The following is a 25,555-nucleotide window of genomic DNA, read 5'->3' as shown; positions in this document are numbered from 1 at the left end:
GATTTTCTAGAATTCTCGTAACTAATAGATGCTTAATACTAAAGAATGGAAATATGTGGTTAATTGAAAAAAAATCTACCTACCAAAAAAATTCAATTACCGCCAGTGACCCAGTAATACAAAGCTCCTACTTTTCAAAGGAAAGTAAAAAATTTAAGCCTCCGTGGAAGCATAGCTGTCAACTAAGCCAAAAAAGATAAAATTTTATTTTATTTTTTTTCCTTCTTTTTGGCTGTTTCTTTTAAGAGATGAATTACACTCCTGTTGAATTCAGTGCTACAAAATCATGGCTAGTCATTTCTTGACATTATTATGCAACTGAGGGAGGGTCGCCCAATGAGCCCAAAAAGAGCACTTTCCAGGCTGCCTAATCGATTATGAGCAAAAATTCATAGTCATAAGCTTGCTTTTGATAGGAGTTTGGGGTCTGATGTTTATTATGTTATGCAGGGGTGAGATTTTCCCATTTCCCATTTATGATTCTACAACTATTTTTGTTTTTCCCCGAAAACTGATTCTGAAACATTTCGAGTTCCAAATTATGAACAAATACAGGGGAAAAAGAAAAACTAGATCTTTCTGTGGTGCCGTGGCATACAAACAAGGCACCAAACTGTCATTTTAATGTCGTCCTGCATTTTTAAATGAATAAAAATTACCAAAAAGACAGTAACTATATACACAATTTTTTGTTTACAATTTATAGACGGTAAGAGTAATGAGTATATTGTTTATGGTAGAAAAATTGTAGTTTTATGATAAGTTGATTACAACTCACCTGATAGATTAGAAATCTCATGAACTTCCAACATTCGTTACATCTTTACCTCAATTGAATCTTAGGATTGCGTCTATCATTCCATAAATATATGATGAAATCATGACCGTAAAGTATTGCACTAGAAAGGACTGTTTCCCTCACAGTTGCAACTACTCATCATCATTCACCGAGACACGATAGAATCTGGAATCACCATTACTGACTAAACTAGTTCTACATCATGCAATGCATAAAAATTGAACATGTCAACAATGCATACCATGCTATACCAATTCAAGATGACCCATAAAGCAGAAACCATCTCTGATCAACCATTTTAATGTTTACATGCAAAGTAAAACTAATTTTGCTCATGACTCACCACAACAATAACAATGCACGCAGTCGCAACATTATTCATAACATTGAGAGAACCACAGGATACACACACCAAACCTAGCACAATTTTCTTCTGCGACCAACAAAAGTCCATGTCTTAAAACACTAAACCTTGTTCATTTTAGGCTAAATAGTGGGCAAGTCCTTATCATAAATTTTTCAAGCTTATGACACAAGTAAATCACTTGTGAAAAAAAAAAGGCACCAATATATAACCTCAAGAGTAACCTTAACTGGCATCATATCATTTCAACAGGCTGCAAAATTACAGATTGTGTTCTGATAGTGGTTAAGTTCAGGGGGGAGAGAGACTAAAGGAAATGAAGAAAAATATCAGAAAATTTTAATAAACTTGTCATGAGATCATATACATGGAAAAAATGCAAAACCGTTTTATAAAACTAATGGCTAACTTCCACTAACAAAATAAAAAATTAATAGTGCTAATATACATAAAGATCCTACTCTGAAAAAACATCAGAGAGAAAAAAGTCCCATACCTGATGTCAACTACCACGTACCAACTGGATCATACAAGTGACCAGCATAGCACACGTTACAATGCTATAACAAAGGGTAGCTAGTTACACAATACTCCCATGCACATACCCAAAGTGACCCTTTTGCTATTACACCGATGCACATACCCAACTTAAAAGTGACAAACTCCATAATTACTTTGGGGGGCCAGTAACATAGGGCAAACCTCGGTGGGGAATGGTAGGTTTTCCAGCCACTAGTTTCAACTGGAGACATCATACTTCATTTAGTCACCACTCCACCCTTCACCTACGTCGTGCGGAATTTGAATGGTGGTGGTGGGCTTTGCTATCATTCTGTATTCTATCAGCATACATGGGAAGGCGAATAATCTCATGAATCTCACCCAACAATATATCCTCAGTGATATTATCCTTTATGCTTCGCATCACCTGTTTTTAGATCAGCAAATACCTTCATTTAGTCAGAGAGATTAAAACTGATTTGAGAAACATTCTACATTAAAATGGTAAATGATATGCACCTTCTTGTAGGTATTGAACTCATTCGGGGTTCCTTTGTCAATCCTTATCCGCATGCAGACCCAAACATCTCTCTCTGAATCCCATGAACATTCAACAATCTTCCCCGAGTATGACGAGGGGTCAGAATCATCTGTTCAAAATATATAAAAAAAAACATAATAACCACAACATTTGAGACGCCTACCAATGCCACCAGACAAAATCCCAACACTAAGTGACCAAACAAAGAATAAATCCAGCTCTGGAATACTTCACAAAATTCATTATTGAGAAAAGAATCGAAAGACAACTGTACATGCAGGTCTTGAATTATGCTAGTTTGTAAAAAGAAAAATGAGCAGGCGCAAAAAAAAGACAAAATTTCTTTTGCCAAACCAGCATGATTAGATAAAAACAACCAAACGGTAGTGACAAGCAAGAGACCTGATATAAACCACAATTAACAATGAAATGTCCCAACTAGAATTATCAAGATGCAAAGAGAAATAGTTTGAGATAGCCACATATTTGGATCAAACACAACCATGAGTTGGGTTACCATCATCTCATAAACTAATTTGAAACAGTAAGTACAGAGAGATAATAAGAACATTCTATAGTTAGAAGAATCCAAATGCATCAAAGTTAAATCTTAACTCCTCCAGACATTGCAGAACAATAGAATAAACAGATAAAATAAGAAAGGATAGCCATAACAAGGCACCAACCCCTTGTCAACTAACTGGGGTTGATTGGGCAAAACCTGTCTCAGCTAGCGCTTTCCAGAGTCAATCCTCCAGAAAACCAGAGGCGCCGATGCCTTCTGATACTGAACTAAGCTTGTGTTAATAACTAAATACCTTACAGATTGATGGAGAGAGAACCTTGAATCAGAGCCTCAATTCCTTAGTGGATTCTATAGTAACAAAATGGTAACATAGAATATGTACAGCAACAGATGGCACAATTAAATAGCTCAGCTAATAATACGAAAAAAAGTCCTTTTACAATTTTGAATTACATGATTATAAACATTCATCAGTACATAAAAAAAGTAGAGAAACATCAAATGCACAGAGTAGAAGGTCAAGGGTTCAAGTCCCCATAGCAGTAATGGGTATGTGAGTTTCAACTAGTAAAAAATATATATAAACTGTTCTAACATTACTATAAAAATAAAAAAAATAAAAAAAACACTCGTAATTAGGATCTATTTGTTATTTGGCACGCAATACCATTTATTTTGCACTTGTACAAATTATTAAGGACAAAAAAAAGGATTTATAGAATCAAGTTTTCAACTTCAAGATATTCCAAAAACAATCAACCTTTTTCCCAACTACTTGGGGAACTTCAAGATATTCCAACATTGGAAAAATGCAAAATTCATGTCATATTATTGACACATTTACCAAGATGTCAAGACAAAAAAAAATATAAAATAAAAGAAATCCACTAACCACTAACCAGTAAATACAACCCTATTCCCTTCCATCAGCTTCTTCTTCCCTCGTTCATGCAGAAAAAGTAGCTGGCGATTGTCGTTCATCTGTCAAAACAAGAAGGTGATGACAGTGAAATTTGAAACCAATACAACAAAAAATTGAATCCAAAAAGCAGTAGCTGTGACAATAAAGTTGATATAACAACCTCAAAGAGAAAGTCGACCGAGTTCATTTCAGGGTATTTCCATTTTAAGAGGCCTTCATGCGTTCTGGGAACATAAGGATCATCCCAACCCTGGTAAAGAAAGACCATCAGCAAACACTGCTATACAAAACAATGAACTAGACTCCAGTTTTGAAGAACACAATTGTATGAATTTGAATCACTATTTGTCTGAAGCAGAGAAATATTGTTAAATAATTCTTAGACAAGATACATCAAACTTCCACAGAATAGTTGATGCAAAGGCCACAAAATCAGATTCATTTTTACTTATTAAAACTCATATATCACTGTATATGATCCTTGAGCACCTGAAAAATAAGGCCATCTGCCGCATGTGAAAGCCTTGGAATGAATTCCTTCAGGAGTTTGGTAACAGTGGACAGCAACCAAAAATCCTTCCTCCTCACCTGAGATGTTTTTTAAGCTCATCAATAACCAAACCCAGTAGAGAAAGGAAATTGAAATATTTAATATTTGCAATAATCTTCCGCGGTCCTCAAAACATACCCTGAATGGTTCCAAATCGTATCTGTAATAAGGATTTCTACTCTGGTATATGTTCTGGCGTTCATAATTCCGAGGTTCAATCACCTCTCTCTCAAGCATTTTCCAGCGTTCATGGAAAGGCCACTGCATCAATATTCAATATCATGCCAACAGTAGACAGAACTTTCAAGAGGAAAATATGGAAAGCCATATAATAAAAACATCCAATAATGAGAATCAAAATTATGAAATATAAAATGTCAAAGACTCATTTGATTTGATGATACCAAATAACTGGAAGATGCTCAAAACCATTACTTCCATAAAAGAAGTGTTTGCTTAAAATAAAATTACAACCACAGCCTATAGAATTTAGCCAATAAAGGAAGCTAAACAATTGTTAAAGCAACAACAAAAGGGAAAGCCTTCATCCACCTAATATAGCAGAAAGCCTTCATTTCTCTATCCAAAGAAGACCCAGATTTTTTACTATATCCCTATTAAGATTTTACTTTACAACCGTACTTTTCGCAACAAGTGCCAGTTGATGTTGGCAACATCTCCAAAATTTCATATTGTTCTTCTTATCCAGAGTTGCATAGGGTCCAAAATGTACATGAGAAGGCCTTTCTTCAAAAGAGTCATCCTATTCAGCTTCATGATACGACCCAACATAATTACAAAACTATCAAGTAAGTGGCTTCAAACTGAACATGCAAAGCTTAACATTTGACCAATTTAGCTCATGTGCATTGTCATAAAGCTCCACATCTTAAATAAATGATCATGTTGAAGCTTGGATTTTCATGCAAATAAATAATTTCTACGCTGTCGACTCTGAATTATTGACTAAAACATATACCTATTACATATTTTGTGTAATAAAGTACGCCACACAAAATCACATCATAAAATATGTTATTTTACAAAAAATATGTTAATATAATTTCATATACAAGGCTTCAGAAAAAAGATCTAATCGATGGACGACAGTGTACAGACTCACTTGACAAAGATGGCTTAAATGGGTGCCATGATGATTGACGAGCAAACAAAGTATTCATTAGCTGGTTTTGCATGTTAGGCTCTTGTGTAATCGATCTAATAAGTGCCAAAACTGAATACACAAGTAACTCAGAGCATACTTATGCACAAGTGCACTGTCAAAGTAATGCAACAACAGATAAAAGGAAAAGATCTATAAAACACCAATTATTTGAGCACTGATGCCTAAGAAGCATGGACACAGATACGGGACACGGATACGACACGACACGGACACAGCGACACGGCAAATCCAAAAAAATTAGGACACGGACACGGCGAATAGTATATATGTATATATATATATATATATATATCAGCATTAATAATTTTAAAAAAAAAAACACTGATATGTTTAGGTTGGAATATATATATATATATATATCACTGATATGTTAGTATATATATATATCAGCATCTTTAGGACACGGACACGGCGAATTGTGGCATCTTTAGGTTAGTATATATATATATCACCATCTTTAGGGTAGTACAAAAAAAAAAATTAACATATCAGCATTAAAAATTTTAAAAAAAAATCTAGAAAAGTGTGTCCGAGCCGTGTCTGAGCCGTGTCCGAGCCGTATCTGAGCCGTGTCCGAGCCGTGTCCGAGCTGTCCGAGCCGTGTCTGTGCCCTGTCCAAGCCGTGTCCGAGCCGTGTCCAAGCCGTGTCCGAAAATAAAAAAAAAATAAAAAAATTCCAGACACGTTTTTTGGCGTGTCCGACACGTGTCGGGGCGTGTCCGACGCGTGTCCGTGTCCGACACGTGTCGGACACGGATTCTTCGCCCATTTTGGAGTGTCCGTGCTTCTTAGACTGATGCATCATATAAGAAGCAGTTTGCACTAAACACCCCTGAACTATCAGATTGTTGCAACTAATCAAAAAAAAAAAACAGCCGTTAAAGTTTATCCATTAAAATGACCATTTTATCCTTCAACCTATCTTCACAATAGGTACACGTATGTAAACAGTACCTATGATCCACGTTCCGACAGTATCAGAATGGTGGCTGGTTGCCAAGCATAACCCATCTTGCAACTTGATTGAAAATTTAATGGGTCACCAAATGCAAAACCTTAAATAATATCAATGCGATGTTTTTGGGTTCATAAATTGCAGTTCGAAACTAAAAATAGAGGTTGAAATTTTTTGCATGGAGGAAAGATGGGTAGAGGTCAAATTGGTTCACAGAGGAATAGAGCCTTTGAAATTTGATCGATTGTATGTGTATATATACGTGTATAAGCTGCAAGAATTTCTCAAATCTATATTTGAATAAAAATTAGAAACGTTGTGTGTGTGTATTTATATGTATAACCTTTGTTTAGAAGAGTATACATATGGATTAGCAATAGCAGTGAAGGGCAGTATGAGATAAAATTGAGTTTGTGAATACATAATGTCTAAAAGTATACAAATGGATTAGCAGGGATGGGTAGTATGAAATAAAAATTGAGTTTGTGTATAAAGGTGAAAAGGATTGGCAGTGCTGAGTTTTATAGTTTAAAGGTGAATGTTGCAAAAAAAAAAAAAAATTGATAGTTGAGGGGTGTTTAGTGTAATTTGACCTTTTTAATATTATGATCGAGTGTTCACTAACACACACCCAAACCCAAAGACATTGTTTACATATGGTAAAGAGGAAGCTGCTAGGGGAAGAATTAAAATCCATCTACCTAAGCAACTCATATCAACCAACTAATCCTGGGAAACTTGTTTCCCAGAAAACAGGCTTGTGGCTTTATTGGATTTGTTTCAACAATTCCTAGCTCTGCTTATATTTACATTGTTCCACGGCACATTACCAAATTACGTGTGCTTGTGGGAACAGGACACTAACAAATTAGGTGCAAAACAAATATTTTGGAGTGTGATGGATGATCTGCAAGTACCGGCATAAGTGAGAAGAATGATGGAAAGAGTATCATGTAATTTACTCTATATCTCACCTCAATGACAGAAGATTGGTTAAACGCCATAAGATCGTAGATCAGGTATCTCCTTTCTTGCTTCTGCGATTCGGGCAAAGTATCAATTATCATCTCCCCATCAAGTAACGTGAAGTGGTGAGTCTTCTCAGCTAAACCCTTCCAAGAAAACACAATTATGTCAGGATGATGAAGCCTGAAAACAAGAAACCTTCCTGAAGTAGAACTTAAGCCATACGTACTTCATTAGTGTTTTTGCAAGGAAATCTCATCTGGACCCTTCGGAAATTAAAATGCCTATCAATTAGGTAACATCCATCCATAGTTATTAACATCATATATCGTGTTCCATCAGCTTTCCATGTTGCATAATAATAACGTTGCCTTAACAATTGTAAGTTTTCGCTGCATGCCACAAAAATGAATTTTATGGTTATAAAAAATGAGATAATAGTCAAAGAGGAATGTTGGATGAAAAAGACCTCACATATAAGTACAGAATATCCTTGATATGAATTGCTCAAGATTAATGAAGTATGAATGACATGGTCATTAAAATTCTCAAGAGGAGCTTGTATTACTGAGCAAAGTGCAGAAGTTGTAAGTTTTCTCTAAGGCTCTAAAGCATTATTTTTGCTACCTGTTTCCGAATCCAATACAATTTCCAGAATTTCCAATACAAAATTGGAGATAGAATGATAGATGCATCAGCAAATAATAAGCACCGCAACATGAAGATTCTTAACTTATACATTACATCATCAATAGCACTCATGCTGATCAATCACATGCCTCCAGCAGGTGGGACTAAGACTAACTTCAAGCGACGACTCCCATTTAAGAAAATATATTCTTGCTAAAAATAGGTCTGCCGATCATTAGGACAGTGAAAACATGCAATCATCCAACTACTTCGGCTTGTGGAAATCCCTCCAAAACTACAATTATGTGCACAAAGACTTGCTGAATGGCTTTCTGAAGGTAGATCAGTCAACTATAACAAATGGTGAGGAAAAACCGTTGTTAAAAACTAATTTTCCTTTGTTTCGATTTTCTAAAAATTCAATTTGTGAAAAAATTAAATAATTTGAGTACTTTGATTCTACTTTGAGAAATATATATATATATATATATATAATTATCTTGATGAAAGATTATTAATAAGAAAATAAAAGTACCATTTTAACTAAACAAAATCCAGCAACCTTAACGTATAAAAAAAATAAAAATTTCCTGCATGCTTTAATAAAACACAATTTTTAAGAACAAAATAAAGAGGCACTTTAATAACTTATACAAGGAATAGTTATAGAATTTTTTATTTAACAAGTGACAACTAAAAATATTAGGATATGTGATATCATTGTTGTTATTGGCATTTTTGTCATCTTGGTATCATAATTACATATTTCCCTTCCTCCTAATGCTGCAAAGACTCATAGATGGAGAGTAGAAAATAATTTAAAATATTTTTCATAGTAAACACCATCTAACAAAAATGTCTGAAAATGAAGGTTCATGTATCTTTTATTAAACATGAAAGGACGTTAGTGTAATTTCCTTTTTTGCCTAATCAATGCCATACAAATGTGTATATTATTGTAAATGTAAATGTAGTAATGATATGTTATAGAAAGAGGCCTACTGTTACAAGTGGAACTTGTCCCACATCGGATCCGGATGGTAAATGTAATGGGTATAAATGGGTTGGATGTTAGCCCCACCTAATAGCTTAAGCTTTTAGGTTAGATCAAGAAGCACCCAACCCGTAATAGTTGGTATCAAAGCCAAATCCAATCCTTGATCCGGTGCCACGCCAAGCGCCCGGCCCGGATGCGTTCGGGTGGCCAACCCGGTTAAGCAGGGTGGCCCAACCGCAACGAGGGCGTGGCAAGTTCAAGTGGGGGAGAATGTTATAAGTGGAGCTTGTCCCACATCGGATTCGGATAAGAAATATAATGGCTATAAATGGTTTGGGTGTTAGCCCCACCTAATAGCTTAAGCTTTTGGGTCGGATCGCGAAGCACCCGCACGTTACAGTTGGTATCAGAGTCGGACACAATCCTTGATCCGATGTCACGCCAAGTGCCCGGCCCGGAAGGCGTCCAAGTAGGCAGGGTGGCCCGACCGCAACGAGAGCGTTGCGAGTTCGGATGGGGGAAAATATTACAAGGGGTATTTGTCCTACATCGGATTCGGATAAAAAGTGAAAAGGGTATAAATGGGTGGGTATGCAGCCCTACCCAACAGCTTAAGCTTTTGGATAAATGGACAAGCACCTACCATTACAATTGGTATCAGAGCCAAACCCTGTCCTCGATCCTATATCACGCCAAGTGCCCGGCCCAGAGGGCGTCCAGGTGGCCAACCCGGGTAGGCAGGGTGGCCCTACCTGCAACGAGTGCGTTGCGAGTTCGGGTGGGGGAGAATGTTACAAGTGGGACTTGTCCCACATCATCGGATCCAGATGGGAAATGTAAAGGGTATAAATGGGTTGGGTGTTAGCCCCACTTAATAGCTTAGGGTTTTGGGTCGGATGGCTAAGCACCCACCCGTTACACCTACCATAATAATGAATTTACATTTTTGCTTCACATGATTGGACTTCAAAAGTAAGATTAAAAAAGTTCAAGTTAATTTTTGTATGAATTTTAAAAATTACAAGTAATATTCATTTCCAGCCTCACTATATATTTTACGCTAATAAATAAGTGTTTTGAAAACAATTGGGAAGGGAAAGGAAGAAAGAAAAGAAGGGGGGTTGGGGGGACCAACTATTTTTCTAAGGGTATAACAAACCCCCCCACCCCCCAAAAACCCCTCCATCCGCCCCTGGTTGGACATGCACCTAAACTAACGAATCCAATGATTCAATTTTGTTATATTATTGTCTCAAAACAAGTGAAATACCTATATTAAACATTGTGTTACATACGGACATTATTTTACCATAACAAAATAAAATAAATTAAACAATACATATATTTAGCAAACAATACATAAACCAACTATTTTTCTAAGGGTATCACAAAAAAAAAAAAAAAAAAAAAAAAAACAGAAGTTAAGTATCGGCAACCCACCCCCCTTCCCGCGTTTGGACATGCACCTAAAATAACGAAACCAATAATTTAATTTTGTTATATTTTTGTCTCAAAACGAGTGAAATGCCTATATTAAACATTGTGTTACATACAGACATTATTTTACCATAACAAAATAAAATTAAAAAATTAAACAATAAATATATTTAGCAATGCTTCTACACCCTTCTGTCTAAGGATTTAACAAGTCCAACACTTCTGACACATGTACCAAAATCCATGTAACATAGGGTTTATATAAAGAATAAGAAAGTAATGTTCGCACCCTCTTAAGAGTTCTTCCCTTGCAGTATAAGATGTTTGTTTTTTATTGGGGTTCAAGAATTTGGTCTAAAGGTAAAAGTCATCAAAGTTTTTAGCTTTCGCTATCCTCTAGGAAAATTTTGGAAGGAGAGAAATAAGTGAATCTTTATGGCTCTGTAAGTTCCTAAGGGTTGTGGACAACATGAAAATGAGTGTGAACTCCTCAACGAACCCTACTATAATAGACCACTGAATGTAATTAGAAGTAGTCTAGCAGATGTGAGTAATTATTAGATAACCCAAATAACCACTTTCTGAGGTTTCCCAATAACATTATCAGAGTCAAGTTCTGAACTTTGTTATAAAGCCTAAGACCAAAGATGATACCACAACTAAAATCACCATGAATAAGAGAAACCACAAAATCGTAAGTGAGAAGAATAATAACCCCATATCCAAACTTTTATGAACTGGAAATTACAACAGATCCATAAATTGTATCCATATATCAAATAACATTATAATAACAACAATTTCCTCTCTGGCATAACTTTTCATCTAGTGATACCAAGCACTAGTAACTAAACTATCAATTGTTAGTTTGTTACTAGTATCCAAGATCACATTTAATGTGTTCAATAAAACAACAGTTTCTTGTATATCTGTAAGAGCTAAATTTTAAATCCTCTCTTCTGAAAAATATACACTTGTGTGCCTAAATGCACAGCATCCAAACCAGTAACAAAGAGACCATCCCATTTTACAGCACATTCTGTTCCGACTACGACAAAGTGAAGAACACTAATTGGTGTACAGTCATCGTGGTTGAGGAGCACACAAAGTCACATAAGATGCTTAACTGATTGTATAGAAAAAGAGAACACCAACCCGTAGTATTAGTAATGAAGAGGAGACTGAGTTTAACCTGCTAAGAGAAACAGGGTGTGAACCTGGGAATTGTGAATTTCCTCTTCCCTGAAATCCAAGAACATATTTAAAGCATAAGAGACAAGAAACAAGGATTTCATTAGATAGCATTCCAATATTTTGACATAAGTAGAATCTCATATCCCGATTTTCTTTGCAACTAATTTTGGTTAGATTTATTTATACAACAGTAAAAGACTGTTAAATAAGATTCAAATTTTGGGAACTTCAAGTCTAATTCAGGCAGGAACAAGGTCAGTGCCAAAAATTAACTGAAGCCTTTTATAGTAAAAACAAAAGATATATGGGAAGATAACGAATAACATTGAATGAGTAATTTACAGAATATGGTGCAGCCAAGCACTAAAGATGTGAGAAATATCTTGATACCTGAACAACTAAAAATAATCCTAGAATAATATGAATATGCTAAAAAAAAAAAAAAAAAAAAAAAAAAAGAAGAATATGCTAAAAAGTTCACAATGGGTGTAAATGAAGTTGCAAATAAAATGCATTAAAATGACACTGGGACATAATGCAGCCAAAGCACTAAAGATGTGAGAAATATCTTGATGGACCTGAAACTCTAAAAATAATCCTAGAATAATATGAATATGCTAAAAAGTTCACAATGGGTATAAATGAAGTTGCAAATAAAATGCATTAAAATGACCCTGGGACATCCAATCTCCATGTCTATGCCTTCAGATGAAATGATGTTGAACGGGTCAGAACATTGAAAAGGAGGAGATGTTTTTGATTTGCCTACCCCTACATTCAGCTTCAGCATTTGATAACAGAACTGCCGAAACGACTCTTGCTGGTCAAAAGGTATACTATCCCCCAAAACATCATCATTTGTCATTACAATATCTGTCTCATTATTCTCCTGAAACAATAGATGCAAGTTAAAACTGGGGGGAAAAAATACTTCTACTATACCTGAAAAATATTCCAGAGAAATCAGATATACAGGATTAAGTATCAATTTAACGAAATGCATAGAGTGGAAACTTTGTATTCAAATACTTAAGCAGAAAGTATATAACCAAATGAATCGTGTCAAATGATGAGTCATGGACCAAGGCTGAAAAAAAACAAAGGGAAAAAAAAAATTTGGAACAGTAGAGAAACAAAAGACAAGATTGGGGGGGAATCAAATAACAGATGGTAACCAACACACATATAATTTTTTCTTAATAATTGTGACGTCCAAATAAAAACAAAAAATAGAAGATAAAAATGAAAATGGCAAAAATAAATAAATAAATACAAACTCAACAAAGCTTTACCCTACTGTCTGAATCAGTCATATTTTTTCTATGCAGAACATACAATTTATTCTTAAGAAGTCACACCATGTCAGAAACATCTAGGTTGATAATCATGCACATGCTGAACAGATCAAAAAGGCAGATATAAATTTTCTCGAGGAAAAGAATATGATTTCAATTAAAGTACCTGTAAATAATGTTTCGTTAAAATTAGTACAACATTTCAGATACTCCCATAGATAAATGAAAGTTATAAGAACTAATCATTGAGTGGATTAAAGTTGACAATATCCATCAGTTGTTCAAGCACTAACAAATAATGAAACTACAACCAATCTAGTAGGTACTATACTCCTCTGTCTTAGACATACAGGGAGATTGCCCCATTCATCTATGGTGACAGGAATAACTTGGAAAGAAAGGATTTGTAATAGCTGGGACGTGATTATCCACCCTCCAAAGATGGTGAGTTAGCTATTAGTGTGTGCAACCAGAATAATATAGAAAAGTAAAAAGAAGGTTCCATAAGATAGCTACACCTTTTTATGGCAACTAAGAACTAAGAACAATTATAGTTCAAATAAATGTTAGGTACTAATGTGGCCCCAAAGAGGGATGTTGAGATGGATGAGTTCAATAGAAGAAAAAAGGGTAAAGGTAAAGGTTGCACTTGCGAGATTAGAACAGTCTGTGCCTTGGGATTTAGTCAAGGCGATGGCTTTACATTAAAAACTCGAGTACAGGGGGCAATACAGCCCAACCCAAGTAGAGATAAGAAAGGCAGGTTTAGTTCAACTCATGTTCCATACCCCCAATCATATCCTTGTCCTCATTATTGAGATTTTCCATTTCAGTGTGTTCATAACTTTTAATATCCCAGGTCCAGTGTTATTAAAGGCTCAAGGCGCACAAAGGAGCTAGAGGTCCTTTGGAGACTAGGCGCGAGGCGGACGGCGAGGCGCGCCTGAGTGAAGTGAGTCGCACAATTGGAAATTTAAACTACCATAAAAACATTCATATCTCATGAGTCATATCAATATTCTAAAAATTAATATCAAATAAAAAAGTAAATCCAACAACCATACAGCTTATCCAAGAACCATAAAACAAAGCACAAATTTGTTTTCTTGAAAGACAAAACAGAATTTGTTAACAAATAAATAAAAACTGTTAACAAGAAAGAAAAAAATAAAGAAAAAACAGAGCCAAAAAAAAAAAAAAAAAAAAAAAAAGATGCAGAAACAGAAGAAGAGAGAAGTAAACGAGAAGACAGAGAAAGTGTTAAAGAAGAAAAGGAGAATAAAACAGAGCACAAAATAAAAAATAAAAAAAGACGGAGAGATAAGAGAACTAGACGAAGAGAGAGATGTAAACAAAGATGAGAAGAGAGGAGTGAAGGAGAAGAGGAGAGAGAAAGAGAGGAGAAGAGAGAACTGATGTGGCTTCGTCGTTAGTCTCACATTCTCACTCTTTCTCTGCTCAGTTGACACTTTGACTCTTGGGCTTTCTTATTTGTTTATTATTTTGAACAAAAGTGCCTTCTCTCGTACACTTGGGATTTCTTATTTGTTTATTAAGTTGCCATGAAAAACAGGAAGCATCAGTGCGTCTGGGATGACAACAGGCACTAGACGCCTCGAGCCTAGGTGCGCCTTTAACAACACTGCCCAGGTCATCATTGATGCTAAAACTAATAAGCTCTAGATTGCACCAAATAAATTTCTGCAAAATAATCACCATTTCTGAAAGGCCATAATTTTTGCCAAATTCCAGGTAAGATAGAAGTCCACTACTATCTGCCCAATGTTCTTTACAAAACTTCAGCCTAAACCTGACACCGCTCCTCATTTGTACAGCCAATGGTCTTTGTTGCATGTAATTTTGCCATCTAAGCCAAAGCCTTCATCTTAAGCTCAATTGATGTATCCATTCCAAAAATTTTCCAGTCTCAATTGTCACTAATTAATCTCAATATCAACTTCTTGGCCACCTCATTTTATAACCAGATCCACAAACAACTTAAAAAATAGACAGAAAGTTACTACAAACAGATGCAAGATCTATGAAAGCAAACTACAGTTAGCGTCCAGACACATGATCCAGGAGGGGATAGTGCTCCTACTCCTATTAAAGCAGGCAGGAAGAGGCAGTTGTCATTTGAAAGCCTCATAACAACTGTAGAGAATGAAGAAGAATAAGACTCATCAACTCAATTGCAGAAACACCAACGCCCAGCTAACAAATTAAGTTTTCACTTCCAACTTGAAATTGTACTTTCATGCTTCTTATCAACCTGTTGGGCAACATAATGAAGATTAAAAGTTTTCACTTCAACTTGCCCCCACCCCCCCTCCCTTTCTTTAAAAAACAAAGGACAGGAACTTAGTGGTATGCTATGCATCAATCCAGACGAGTATATTTGACACCATATCTGATTTGAACAAGAAAGAGAGGGGTAAATGCAGGCAGACATCACGACAAAGACAATCATGAGATCTTATCAAACCATAGTGTTAAAAATGAAACAGAGAAGGGGAAATAAGCTCACTTGGTTAGACATTTTGCTCAGTGCATCCAAAGTATGGCTAGCTTTGTGGGTGAAGCCAGTGTTGTCAAAGGCGCGCCTAGGCGCCAGGCTCATACAGGCGCAAGACTTGCGCCTGTTGTGTGCCCAGGTGTGCCTTTGACAACATTTGCGCCTTTTATATGGAATATGAATACTTTAATAGTAATTTATTTTTTTCCATTATGCGCCTCACTTCACTCAGGCGCGTGCCTTGCCTTGCGCCTAGGCTCAAGAGGACCTCTAGCGCCTTAGTGTGCCTTGAGCCTTTGATAACACTGGGTGAAGCTGGTGGCAGCAAGCGACTGGATAGCCAAAATGACTGGAATATAGTATTTGCTGTTCTCAAATTCAGATTCACTTCTTGCTTATACAACACAGCAATGCAAACAGAACAAAAGTTCTCACTCGGCTTCATTTTCATGATGTCATTTAAAGAGTGTTTAAAAACTATCAGAAACTACAAACCAAATAATACTGTGAAAAAACAAACAAAAAAACAAAACAAAACAAAAAACAACTGCTTACCTGCAAAGGAGCAGCAGGGCCTCCGTCATCGTCATCGTCTGGCACTGCATCACCATTAAGATCAAGATCAGAAGATCTTTTCCACTCCGGAGTTGGAGGACAAATGACCATTTCAGGCTTTCTCTCGTGATAAAAGTTGTACAAGGCATCAATATAGTCAGGTTTGTAGATTCCTGGTGGGCGAGCTTTAGCAAATTTGCTAATAGCCTGCACAATGAGAAGCCAAATAGTTCCAAAGTGGACTTTTAGCTAGAATCAAACAAGAAGTGAAGTTGAAATAAAATGAACATATAACCGACCTGAGTGACAGACATTGGTTGTGTACGCATAAGATAATGAACAATCATATACCCTGTGCGGTTATGCCCATGTGTACAATGGACAAGAATATACTTCTTTGGGTGCTGCTTCTGACGTAAGAGAAATTGTGAAACCTGACAAACAGCATATATATATATATATATATATATATATATATCAATTATCATAAGCAATTTCTCCGAATATATAACTTTTTAGGCTTAAAGAATCTCCCAAGGAAAAGCATGCTGGCCTTCCTTGGATCACTAACAAACCAATTAAAAAAAATCATAGAACTAATATAAAAGGAAAATAAAAAAGATGAGAAATAGATATCAGGTACAGACAGTAGCATCCGAGCATCTTTGAAACTTCATAAGCTACTGTCTAATAAAGTTAAATTCTAGCTGCAATGTAACTTATTAGCTGTTACAGATATAAGGTAGAAGCTGGTACTTGGTGCTTTAAAAGGGTCAGGAATTATACTTTTGCAGTTCTCAGAAAGAAACCAACATGTAATTCTCCCTGAATAAAAACAATATTGCAAGATAAACTAGTAAAGAGAAACAAACACTATCTGTCAAGCTTAAGTAAATACAATTAGTGGTGCAACATTCACAGAGAAGGTGGTAAAGGTCGGCATACATATTATAGAAGCTCATAGATACCCTGAACATGTCTGAGAAGAACTTACCTCATAGACAAAGTAATTTACAGCCTCATTATCTGGTACAGAATCACGCCCCTTGCATTGAATCTGAATAACAAAATAAAAAACTAAAAGTTTAATAAGTACCAATCAGAGAAGGTTAACTTGAAACCAAAATTTATTGAGCAATCCATAACCCACCTTGACATGCTTGATACCTTCTTTCTTCCAATCTGAAGCTGGATAGTAACGACTAGTATTTGTAAGATCAATCACTAACCCAAGCTGGAAACATCAATTAAAAAAATCCATATCTTAAATTTTTCAATGAGCAATCTAAGCTAATCTTATAGATAATACATGTATTAAAAAAATTATCATCAAAAAATTATGTCATTAATTAATTCAAAGGTTTTTACGACTCAATGACGATATGAAATGCGAGTGTCACATTAGCAATGAATCATGAGAATAGAGCTTTAAAATCCATGTATGCGTCTAGATAGTAGTTTTAGTAAGGATGGCAACGGGGTAGAGTTGGCTAAACCCTACTCCACCCCTACTCCGGGATGGGTTTGTAATCAATATACCATCCCCGCCCCTACTCCGGCAGACAAGGTACCGACTCCACCCCCACATACTCTGGTTAATTGCGGTGCGGGGCGGATTATGCCATATAGTAATAAAAAATAAAAAAAGAACTAGCCCAATGTGTTGGCTATGGTTTTGTCATTTGTGAGGGTTTTTTCATTTGTGAACTGAAGAGTGAAGAGAAAGTAAAGTTGATTCCTCAGCCAGTAGGGCTTGGGACCTTGAAAGGCTTAATCCTTGATTGATTCCTTACTAAGTACAGAATATTACTAGTAATATATTAACTGACATTTATTATATATATATATATAATATAATTTTTTAAATGGTACAAATATAATCGGGTCGGGGCGGGTTCATCACTAAATCCGCCCCAGCCCCAAACCCGCTTCGGGTTTTCAATTATTTTACCATATCCACCCCAAATCTATTTAGGGGGCTACCAAATTCGCCCCATTAGGGGCGGGGTGGGGCGGAAACCCACCGGATTGAGGAAATTGCCATCCGTAAGTTTTAGTTCCACCGGGAGTCTATTTAACTATCCATATATACATCTAGATAGTAGTTTTAGTTCAACAAGGAGTTTATTTTACTAAGTTTATAAATTTATTATATTCTTATCGCAAATTGTAGAGAGATTTCCATGTGAGGTACAGATTATTTCTAAAAAGAAAGTGCACGAAAATCAATTACAAGGAGAAACCCAAGCACACACAAGATGTACAAAGGCAAACAATAGAGGAACTCCACATTTTATTGCAAAATTACAAGGAACATATACAACCCAACAAGCTAGATGTATCACACTTTCCCATTTTAGAACCCCGATTAAAAGTTAAAAAGAGAAAAAATGAAACTAAAAAAATTTCAAAATAAAATTTATTTTTAACTTGATTCCAACATCCAAACATCTTAATCGCTGTTACTAAATCCTAGACGTGGCAGAATGATAACAAGCTGCCTAAAAAGCTGGAGGAGAAGAAGATGGGAAAAGAAATGTTAACACTCCATTAAATTGCGAAAAGAGAGAACCCAATTTTTCCTTTAATTTTTGTTCCCCCAATAAGTAACATATGGAGAGAGCTCAATTGTTTCATGGAATTCAGCAAAATGAAGAAGAGACAAAGTCAGCTTCACTCGGAAAAACATCCGAGTGTAATGTGACTGACACACGATGCCAAGGATCAGAGAACATGGACCATTCTCATTCATAGAGTAGTATTCTGAAGTTTTCCGAAGTTCACGCTTTCCCTCCTTTGGATGGCCCACTGTGTTTCCAGTGCTCCAATATAGGACCACCACCACACCGGTGCCTCAAAATGAGATGTAGGCTTAAAGTGCTTTCATTTATATTGTGAATTAGCACAAGTGCACAATAACGGGTTCTCTATGGGCTACTACTGTGGCGTATGTAAAGCATCTACTTCCTAAACTACTTTTATATTACAATAGCAGGAAAAAATTTGTCACCTCAGCAAGAATTTTATACCCCCAATGAATGCAATTGCTGCTCAAACCTGCATGCATTGTTTGTCTCTTTTGATGAAACAATAAAGACATTTGAAATAAAAGAAAGGATCTCGTGGTTCTCAAGATGCTATATACCAAAAAATGATAGAAAGTTGAAACATTTTATTAAAAAAAAAGGAACATTTCTTGGTTTTTTTCAAGATGCTAAAATGGTAAAAGACTACTTTTCCATTCAAATAATAAGATAAGAAACATACATTTTACATTCGAAGAAGAACAAGACACAGTAAAAATACAAATAAAAAGGGAAAATGTCTAAACTCGGAGTACTTACTTTTCTTCCTAAAACTCTCTGTTGATGAATCACTTGCCTAAAAGAGTATCTTTTACCAGGATAAACATAATCATTGAAAAATTCACCAAGTGGAACTTTAGAAGGGATAATATAATTTACTTCCTGACCAGCTGCAGGGCAATCCAACCAACCTGCAATGTGAACACTGAAACGTTCAAATACATGAAAACATGGAAGGGAAAAGATTTGAAATTTCACTATCTCAGACCAATTAACTATAAAATGGTAAGAAAGGGACAAGCCAAACACATATGCTTACAAAACAAAGGCATTTTACAACAAGATCAGTTCGGTAAGGCCACATCATAAATGGGGGGTAAAATAAACATACAGATGTTGTCTAAAGAAGTTTTCTTCCCTCTCTTCAAGGAAACTTGATTTTCAAATCTGGTTTTGAAATTCAACAAATCCCACAGAATTCAAGATTCAATCACCATCCATGATTTCCAATAAAATCAGGTATTAAATTCCAATGTTCACAAACCCCCCTAATTTTTGTACCAAATAAAATATTTGAAACCGACATAATTTCAATAGAAGTCGTAAATAAAGACTCCAATATCAATTCTTATAAAAATCAAAGACTCTTGGACAGTGCAAAAAAGTTTTCAAATCAACTGGTGCTAAAATCAATTCATCATGAATCCAAATATGCCAAAAATTTCCAATTTCCTTAGTGAAGCTCACCTAACCTGTATCATATTTGAATAATGCAAATGCACCATTCGTGTTGGGGATGGTGGGTGTGAGTGAATAAGTGAGAGTGCATATATATTCAAACGTATGCTATAAATTTTAAAAAAAAAATAGTGTGTATATACATATTGATGCTTGTAAAAAAAATATACAACACACAAATAAGAGTGCTTAAATCTGCATTTCTATGCACCGTCAACCTCAAAATAGAATGCTCATCATATTTACACAAATGGGAACAGGGAACAGGAAACTCTAAACTAAAAACTCCGCAAGGGGGACATGAAAGTAGCTGGTCTTAAGAATCTTATAATCTTAACTTCATAAAGAATTTCACGCAAATAGATCATAAAATATAAGTTACACACCACAAAAATAGCTCTTACAAACCCATAGTTATCGAGTCTCTTAACAATTATGCTACTAAAACAGGAAATAATTTCTCTCTCATCATCATCTTTGCCCTATCCCAAATGAATAGGGGCCAGCCACACAAATTTTCATTTTTTTGTTCTTTTTCATTATAAATAATGTTTACTATTACATTTCATTTTTCTGAATCAGTAACTTCATCCCACTTGAGTTTTGGCCAGCTGTTTTACCTTCTATGCAAATAAATCTACTATTTCTTAGTGCATCCATCGGTCACCGTTGTATATGAGCATACCACGTACCTCTACTTTCTCTCATTATATTACTAACAGGCGCCTTTCCTAATTTTTCTCACAGATGTTATGTATTAATCCTACCTTTCATAGTCACTCATATCATCCACCTTAGCAATCAAATTTGAGCTACAAGAATGCGTTGTTTTTGTTTCGTTTTTAAAATGCAATATTTCCACTCCAGATAATATCATTGACCTAACAACCGTCCAATAAGATTTTCCTTTCAAATTATTTGCAACTCATTTGTCACGTTAAACTCCACAACCTTGTCTCCATTTTCTCCACCATGCACCAATCCTACTTATTACATTGTCATCTCTTTCTCCATCTTCTTGTTTTATGAACCCTAAATATCGAAAATGGCTACTCTTTAAGGCCCATGGCTCTTTAATTCTGATAGTTATATTGCCGTTCTCTATTTATTAAACTTACATGTCATGTAATTTGTTTTAGTCCCACTAATATTTAGGCGATTTCAATTCCAAGGCATTTCTTCGTGTTTCTAATTTTATTTCTAAGGCTTCCTTAGAAGTATTCAATAGAATTATGTCATTTGCAAACAACATATACTATGGAACGTCATCTTTGATATCCTACATTTTTTTATCTAAAACTATTGTAAATAAAATGGACTTAATTCCTTGGTGCAATCCTAAATTATAAATAAAACCATTAGTCTTGCCACATATAGTGTGAAATATGTTCACTGTACATATCCTGAATAAAATTTATACGCTTTATAGAAACTTGTTTTCTTTGTAGAGCTCACAAATCACATCCCTTGGCCTTTTATCATATAAAGCGTATGAGGTTTATGAAACCATTTGAAATCCATTTGCTTACTTCTACACTCTTCTACATTAATTGCCTTGCTATAAATGGATAGCCTCCATAATGGATCTACTTCGCATAAATCCAAATTGTTTATCACTTTATCTTATATTGGGAAACTTTCCTTAATCTTTGTTTGATTATCCTTTCCCTAATTTCATTGCATGTCTAATTAAATTTAATTCCTCTATAATTTCCACAATTTTGTATATCTATTTTATATTTATAAATTGGTACCGTGGTGCTCGGTACTCCTCCTCCACTCATTTGGCATTATTTCTACTACAACAATTTGTCAAGTAAATTTCTTAGCCAGTGAATTCCTATACATCCTATTCTACAAGCCTCTATAGATAAGTTATGAGGTCCTACTGCTTTACTTTTACCCGTATTTTTAAGTGATTCCTCTACTTCCTTAATAGTAATTTAGTTTATCATTCCTTGCATAGGTTCATTACTTATAAGTTCTTCTCGAATATATTCCCCATTTAGTAATAGCTGAAAATAATTTTTTCATCTTTCGAATATCTGTCCTCTATATATATGAGGAGCTGTTCTTAGCAAATAATCATCAAAATATTTGTTGACTTTTTTTAATATCGAAAAAAAACAATTCAGACAGAAATTGCAGTGATTTAATTTCCTTTTCCGTCAAAACAATGTCAAAGAACATACCTAGGGGGAAAAAAAGTCTCTAATATTAATTAAAAAATTCATCATATAAATCAGTCACAAACTTACCAGGAGGAAGCTTAGTTTTATCGTAAACTCTCTGGCTTTTTGCTTGAAATATTTGATCGTGCTTAGGTGGCTGATATGCATGCATTGGTCTGTCATCTGAGCGTTCTCTTTTCAGTCGCTGACGTCTTTCTTCACGCTCCTAATGCAAAACCACAAAAATTACAAATTATGTGGCACACAAACACACAAATAAATTTAGTTCCAAAAAAAATCAACCATTTTTCATATTTGTGAAAAAATCATGTAACAAAATGTTAAGCACGTTTGTGCTTGTCCAGAATGGCAGAACTAGAACAGAAATGGAAAGCCACCATCTTACTCTTGCCAGAAGAATATTTCATTAGTAAAAAGTGCACAAGAATAAAAAGGCAACATAGATGCAAAAGCCCAACATCAGCATGTGTTGGAGTGTGAACTTCTGTAAATGAGAGGTTACCAAACCATACAATGCATGTTTAGACAAGTACAATGATTTATTAGAAGTCAGCAATTAAGGCAAAAACTAGGAAACCTAGTTCCTCTCTTTAGGGTGACATATCCAATACCGAACCAGGAATTGTTGAATTGATAATAAATTCATAATTCATGGATTAGACCTCATGGAGAGAAGATTCAAGACGCTCCCCTAACATTATGACCTTCCAATTTGATGAGTCCGAGAATTTGATGGTGTGGCATGCAGCTAATAATGGCTCAATCCCAGTAAACTACGGCAAGCAGTATTCATGTTGCCAACTTGGGCCATTAGCTATTATAAAATATTTCCAAAGGACATGAAAACTAAAAGTCAAAACTGTATCAAGTAAGAGATGATTCAAGTGAAGAATTACTATTACAGTGCAGCAGGCATGTCGAGTAACTTAGAAACAAAAATTACAGAATCTATGCAAAAGCTTCAGCCGTATAGGAAGCATAATGAGAACTTTTTAATCCATTTGTTTTCCGTAGAATTTGAAAGCATAAACTTCTTTTTATTGCGACAAATCCATGGTCAGTTTCAAATACATCAAGAAACAAAATTGGAGTCGATCAATTTTAAAATAATAAATAAATGAATAATCAGTATCATAACTTCTACGGAATTCTGAAAACGACTCTCCAAGAAATAACATAAATGTGTTCCAGGTGCTATGTATGAAAAAAAACAAAATTCATATTGTACTATACTATAGAGAGAGAGAGAGAGTAGGAATAAACTTTTTCACATGTTATGTGGACTCTCATGAATGAGCTTATTCTAGTGTGATATCCACAATTCTTCTCTAAATTGCCAGACACAGATCAATAATGATTCAAAGAAATAAAAAGGATTTCCATGTAAAATTCACAAGTAGGTGCCAATAGGACAAGTGCGTTATTTGAAACAAAATTCACAAAGCATGTAGTAAAAACTAGAGAAAATGAATTACCCGGCGTTGAATTTCAACTGCAGTTTCTGTATGTTCTACATTTCCTATATGTCCCGGGGCATTGTCTTCTTCTAAATGTGGTTCAAAGGTCTCTTCATCTTCTTCTGGTTGTGGCGAGACATTTAAATCCATGCTGGTAATCACTCAACAATCACCAAACAACATTTTCTGACGCTTAACTGGGCTGTGGCAGTATTGAAAATGCCAGCAAATATGAACTTTATCAATCGTGATGAAAAATGAGAAGTTTCTAAGTAATCTAAGTCACTCAAAAGTCAAATTCATGAATAATGTCAAACGCTAACCCTGAGAAACCTGCTTAAGAACACTAATATGAAATCATATACAAGGAAAACATCTATAACAGTAACCCCGATTTAAAGGTAAAGAAAACTGAAGCAATGAACCAAAAAATAAATAAATAATTTCAAATGGAGAACTCGAGCTAACTAGCTATCAGTGAATAAACCTAGATTTGTCATTCCAATTCATTTCTTGTCCTACATTTTTCCAGGGAACCTAACGAGGAAAATTAAACCCTAGTGGTGCAATTGCGAATAAGAATGCCGCTTCTTATAATCAAACAACTACAAATGAATAATTTTTGAGAAAAAAGATACAAAAGAAGAATATGCAATCAAGAACAGTCGAACCTCAAGAGATAGACGCAATCGACAACAAGTTTTCCGCTTCAACACAGTATATCCAAGCGAAGTAGCAGATAGAAGCTAGGGTACCGTCTGAAACCACCGGAAAGAAAATATTGTCGATTCACGGTACGAACGCGTCGAAAGCCTTGGAATTGAAAGCCGATTCTTGAACTCCCTCCTGACGAGTAGAAGTTCGACTTCAAAACCCTAGAGAGAGGGACAGAGAGAGAGCGCTCCGCTGTTGTAGAGAGAAAAAGTGATTCGAAGAGAGATGAAAAAGGGATCGCAAGAAATTGGGAGTATTAATCATCCATGACGATGACCGGGTACGAGAATCGGAGTTGGAGATGGGGAAGAAGATTCGACGTTAATGAATCAAATTTATAAGGGAAATATATATTTTTTTTAATGAAATAAAATTATAAAGCACGTAATATATATATATATATATATATAATGATATAGAGAGAGAAAGTGAAAAAGAAAAAATAATTGCAATCGAACACGGGGTATACCCTGGTCGGTGGCGAGGTAGAGAGAAAAGATGGCCGTGCCTTCCTCGTGCTTGAGAAAAGGGCAAAGAAGAATGGGTTAGCTTTTATCTCCCGTGGGGCTCGTAAATATATAACCCTTGGTTGCGTCTACGGTCTGCCTTTCACCGCTTGAGATCTTGAAATTAAGGTTGTCAAAGCTGAACTATTCTTTATTGCTTCATGAAACGTGTATATATTTATATGCTAGAGTAATATTTATCACCTGTTGTTTCTTATAATTATTTTACGAGCTTCTGTATTTCGATTCTACTATAAAAGCTAACAAATGTATCTATATAATTATTTTAAAAAAAAAAGTGGCATCTTATCTTATTAAGTTAATAATGTTTATTTAAATAATACTGTTTGATAATAGAGGAGACTTTGGGCATTTAATTTTGAATGAAGTTAATAATATTTTTTTTCACCATTACATAATTTTTAATTATTTTACATGACTTAGGGTCCGTTTGGATGGCGATAACGTTATATGTTATGGTTTGGTATGATATGAAAACAACTGTTTTGGTATTGGTATGTTTTTAGTAGAAATCGGATCCATGTTTGGTAACGATTGTTTTATTTTTAATAATTGTATATCAGAAACATGATAACGCGTTTGGTATTGTCATGCGTTTTAAGAAATCCAAAAACAAAACACGTTTGAGAATAGTGTTTTGTTATTAAAAATTCTGAATCAATAACAGAATACCTGTTTGGTAAAGACTG

At 35.2% G+C, this 25,555-nt stretch overlaps 1 protein-coding gene across 4 annotated transcripts; it reads right to left on the bottom strand.

Moving 5' to 3' along the window:
* Positions 1-1,480: 1,480 nt before the first annotated feature.
* Positions 1,481-24,884, bottom strand: LOC132293621 (uncharacterized). Of its 4 annotated transcripts, XM_059791165.1 has the most exons (19): positions 24,809-24,877; positions 24,297-24,531; positions 23,644-23,827; positions 22,235-22,373; positions 19,278-19,429; positions 17,084-17,167; positions 16,928-16,990; positions 16,233-16,367; positions 15,934-16,140; positions 12,338-12,457; positions 11,567-11,616; positions 7,540-7,702; positions 7,319-7,456; positions 4,342-4,464; positions 4,143-4,241; positions 3,814-3,903; positions 3,631-3,712; positions 2,184-2,314; positions 1,481-2,091 (listed from the first exon to the last, which is right to left on the bottom strand). In XM_059791165.1, exons 3-19 carry the CDS (start codon positions 23,773-23,775, stop codon positions 1,945-1,947), a joined length of 2,055 nt encoding a protein of 684 aa, XP_059647148.1. In that variant the 5' UTR covers positions 23,776-23,827; positions 24,297-24,531; positions 24,809-24,877; the 3' UTR covers positions 1,481-1,944. The 4 variants fall into 4 exon arrangements, with proteins under 4 accessions (XP_059647148.1, XP_059647147.1, XP_059647149.1 ...); XM_059791164.1 differs by having other exon boundaries at positions 24,297-24,882; XM_059791166.1 differs by lacking the exon at positions 24,297-24,531 and having other exon boundaries at positions 24,809-24,870.
* Between the last annotated feature and the right edge of the window lie 671 nt (positions 24,885-25,555).

This window comes from Cornus florida, unplaced genomic scaffold (genome assembly GCF_030987335.1).
Source record: "Cornus florida cultivar Cherokee Brave unplaced genomic scaffold, ASM3098733v1 CherokeeBrave_3.0.0_Hap2_Chr02, whole genome shotgun sequence".
Lineage (NCBI taxonomy): Eukaryota > Viridiplantae > Streptophyta > Magnoliopsida > Cornales > Cornaceae > Cornus > Cornus florida.
The sequence above is the reverse complement of the archived record's forward strand: the minus strand, read 5'-3'. Positions and strand labels throughout refer to the sequence as shown.

Excerpts from the sequence above, each read along its gene's own strand:
- LOC132293621 (XM_059791164.1), bottom strand. The coding sequence starts at position 23,775 with ATGGATTTAAATGTCTCGCCACAACCAGAAGAAGATGAAGAGACCTTT. Across the intron at positions 17,168-19,277 it reads AGAGAGTTTTAGGAAGAAAA|CTTGGGTTAGTGATTGATCT; the intron begins GTAAGTACTCCG and ends TGATGTTTCCAG. Across the intron at positions 3,713-3,813 it reads CGGTCGACTTTCTCTTTGAG|ATGAACGACAATCGCCAGCT; the intron begins GTTGTTATATCA and ends TTGTTTTGACAG.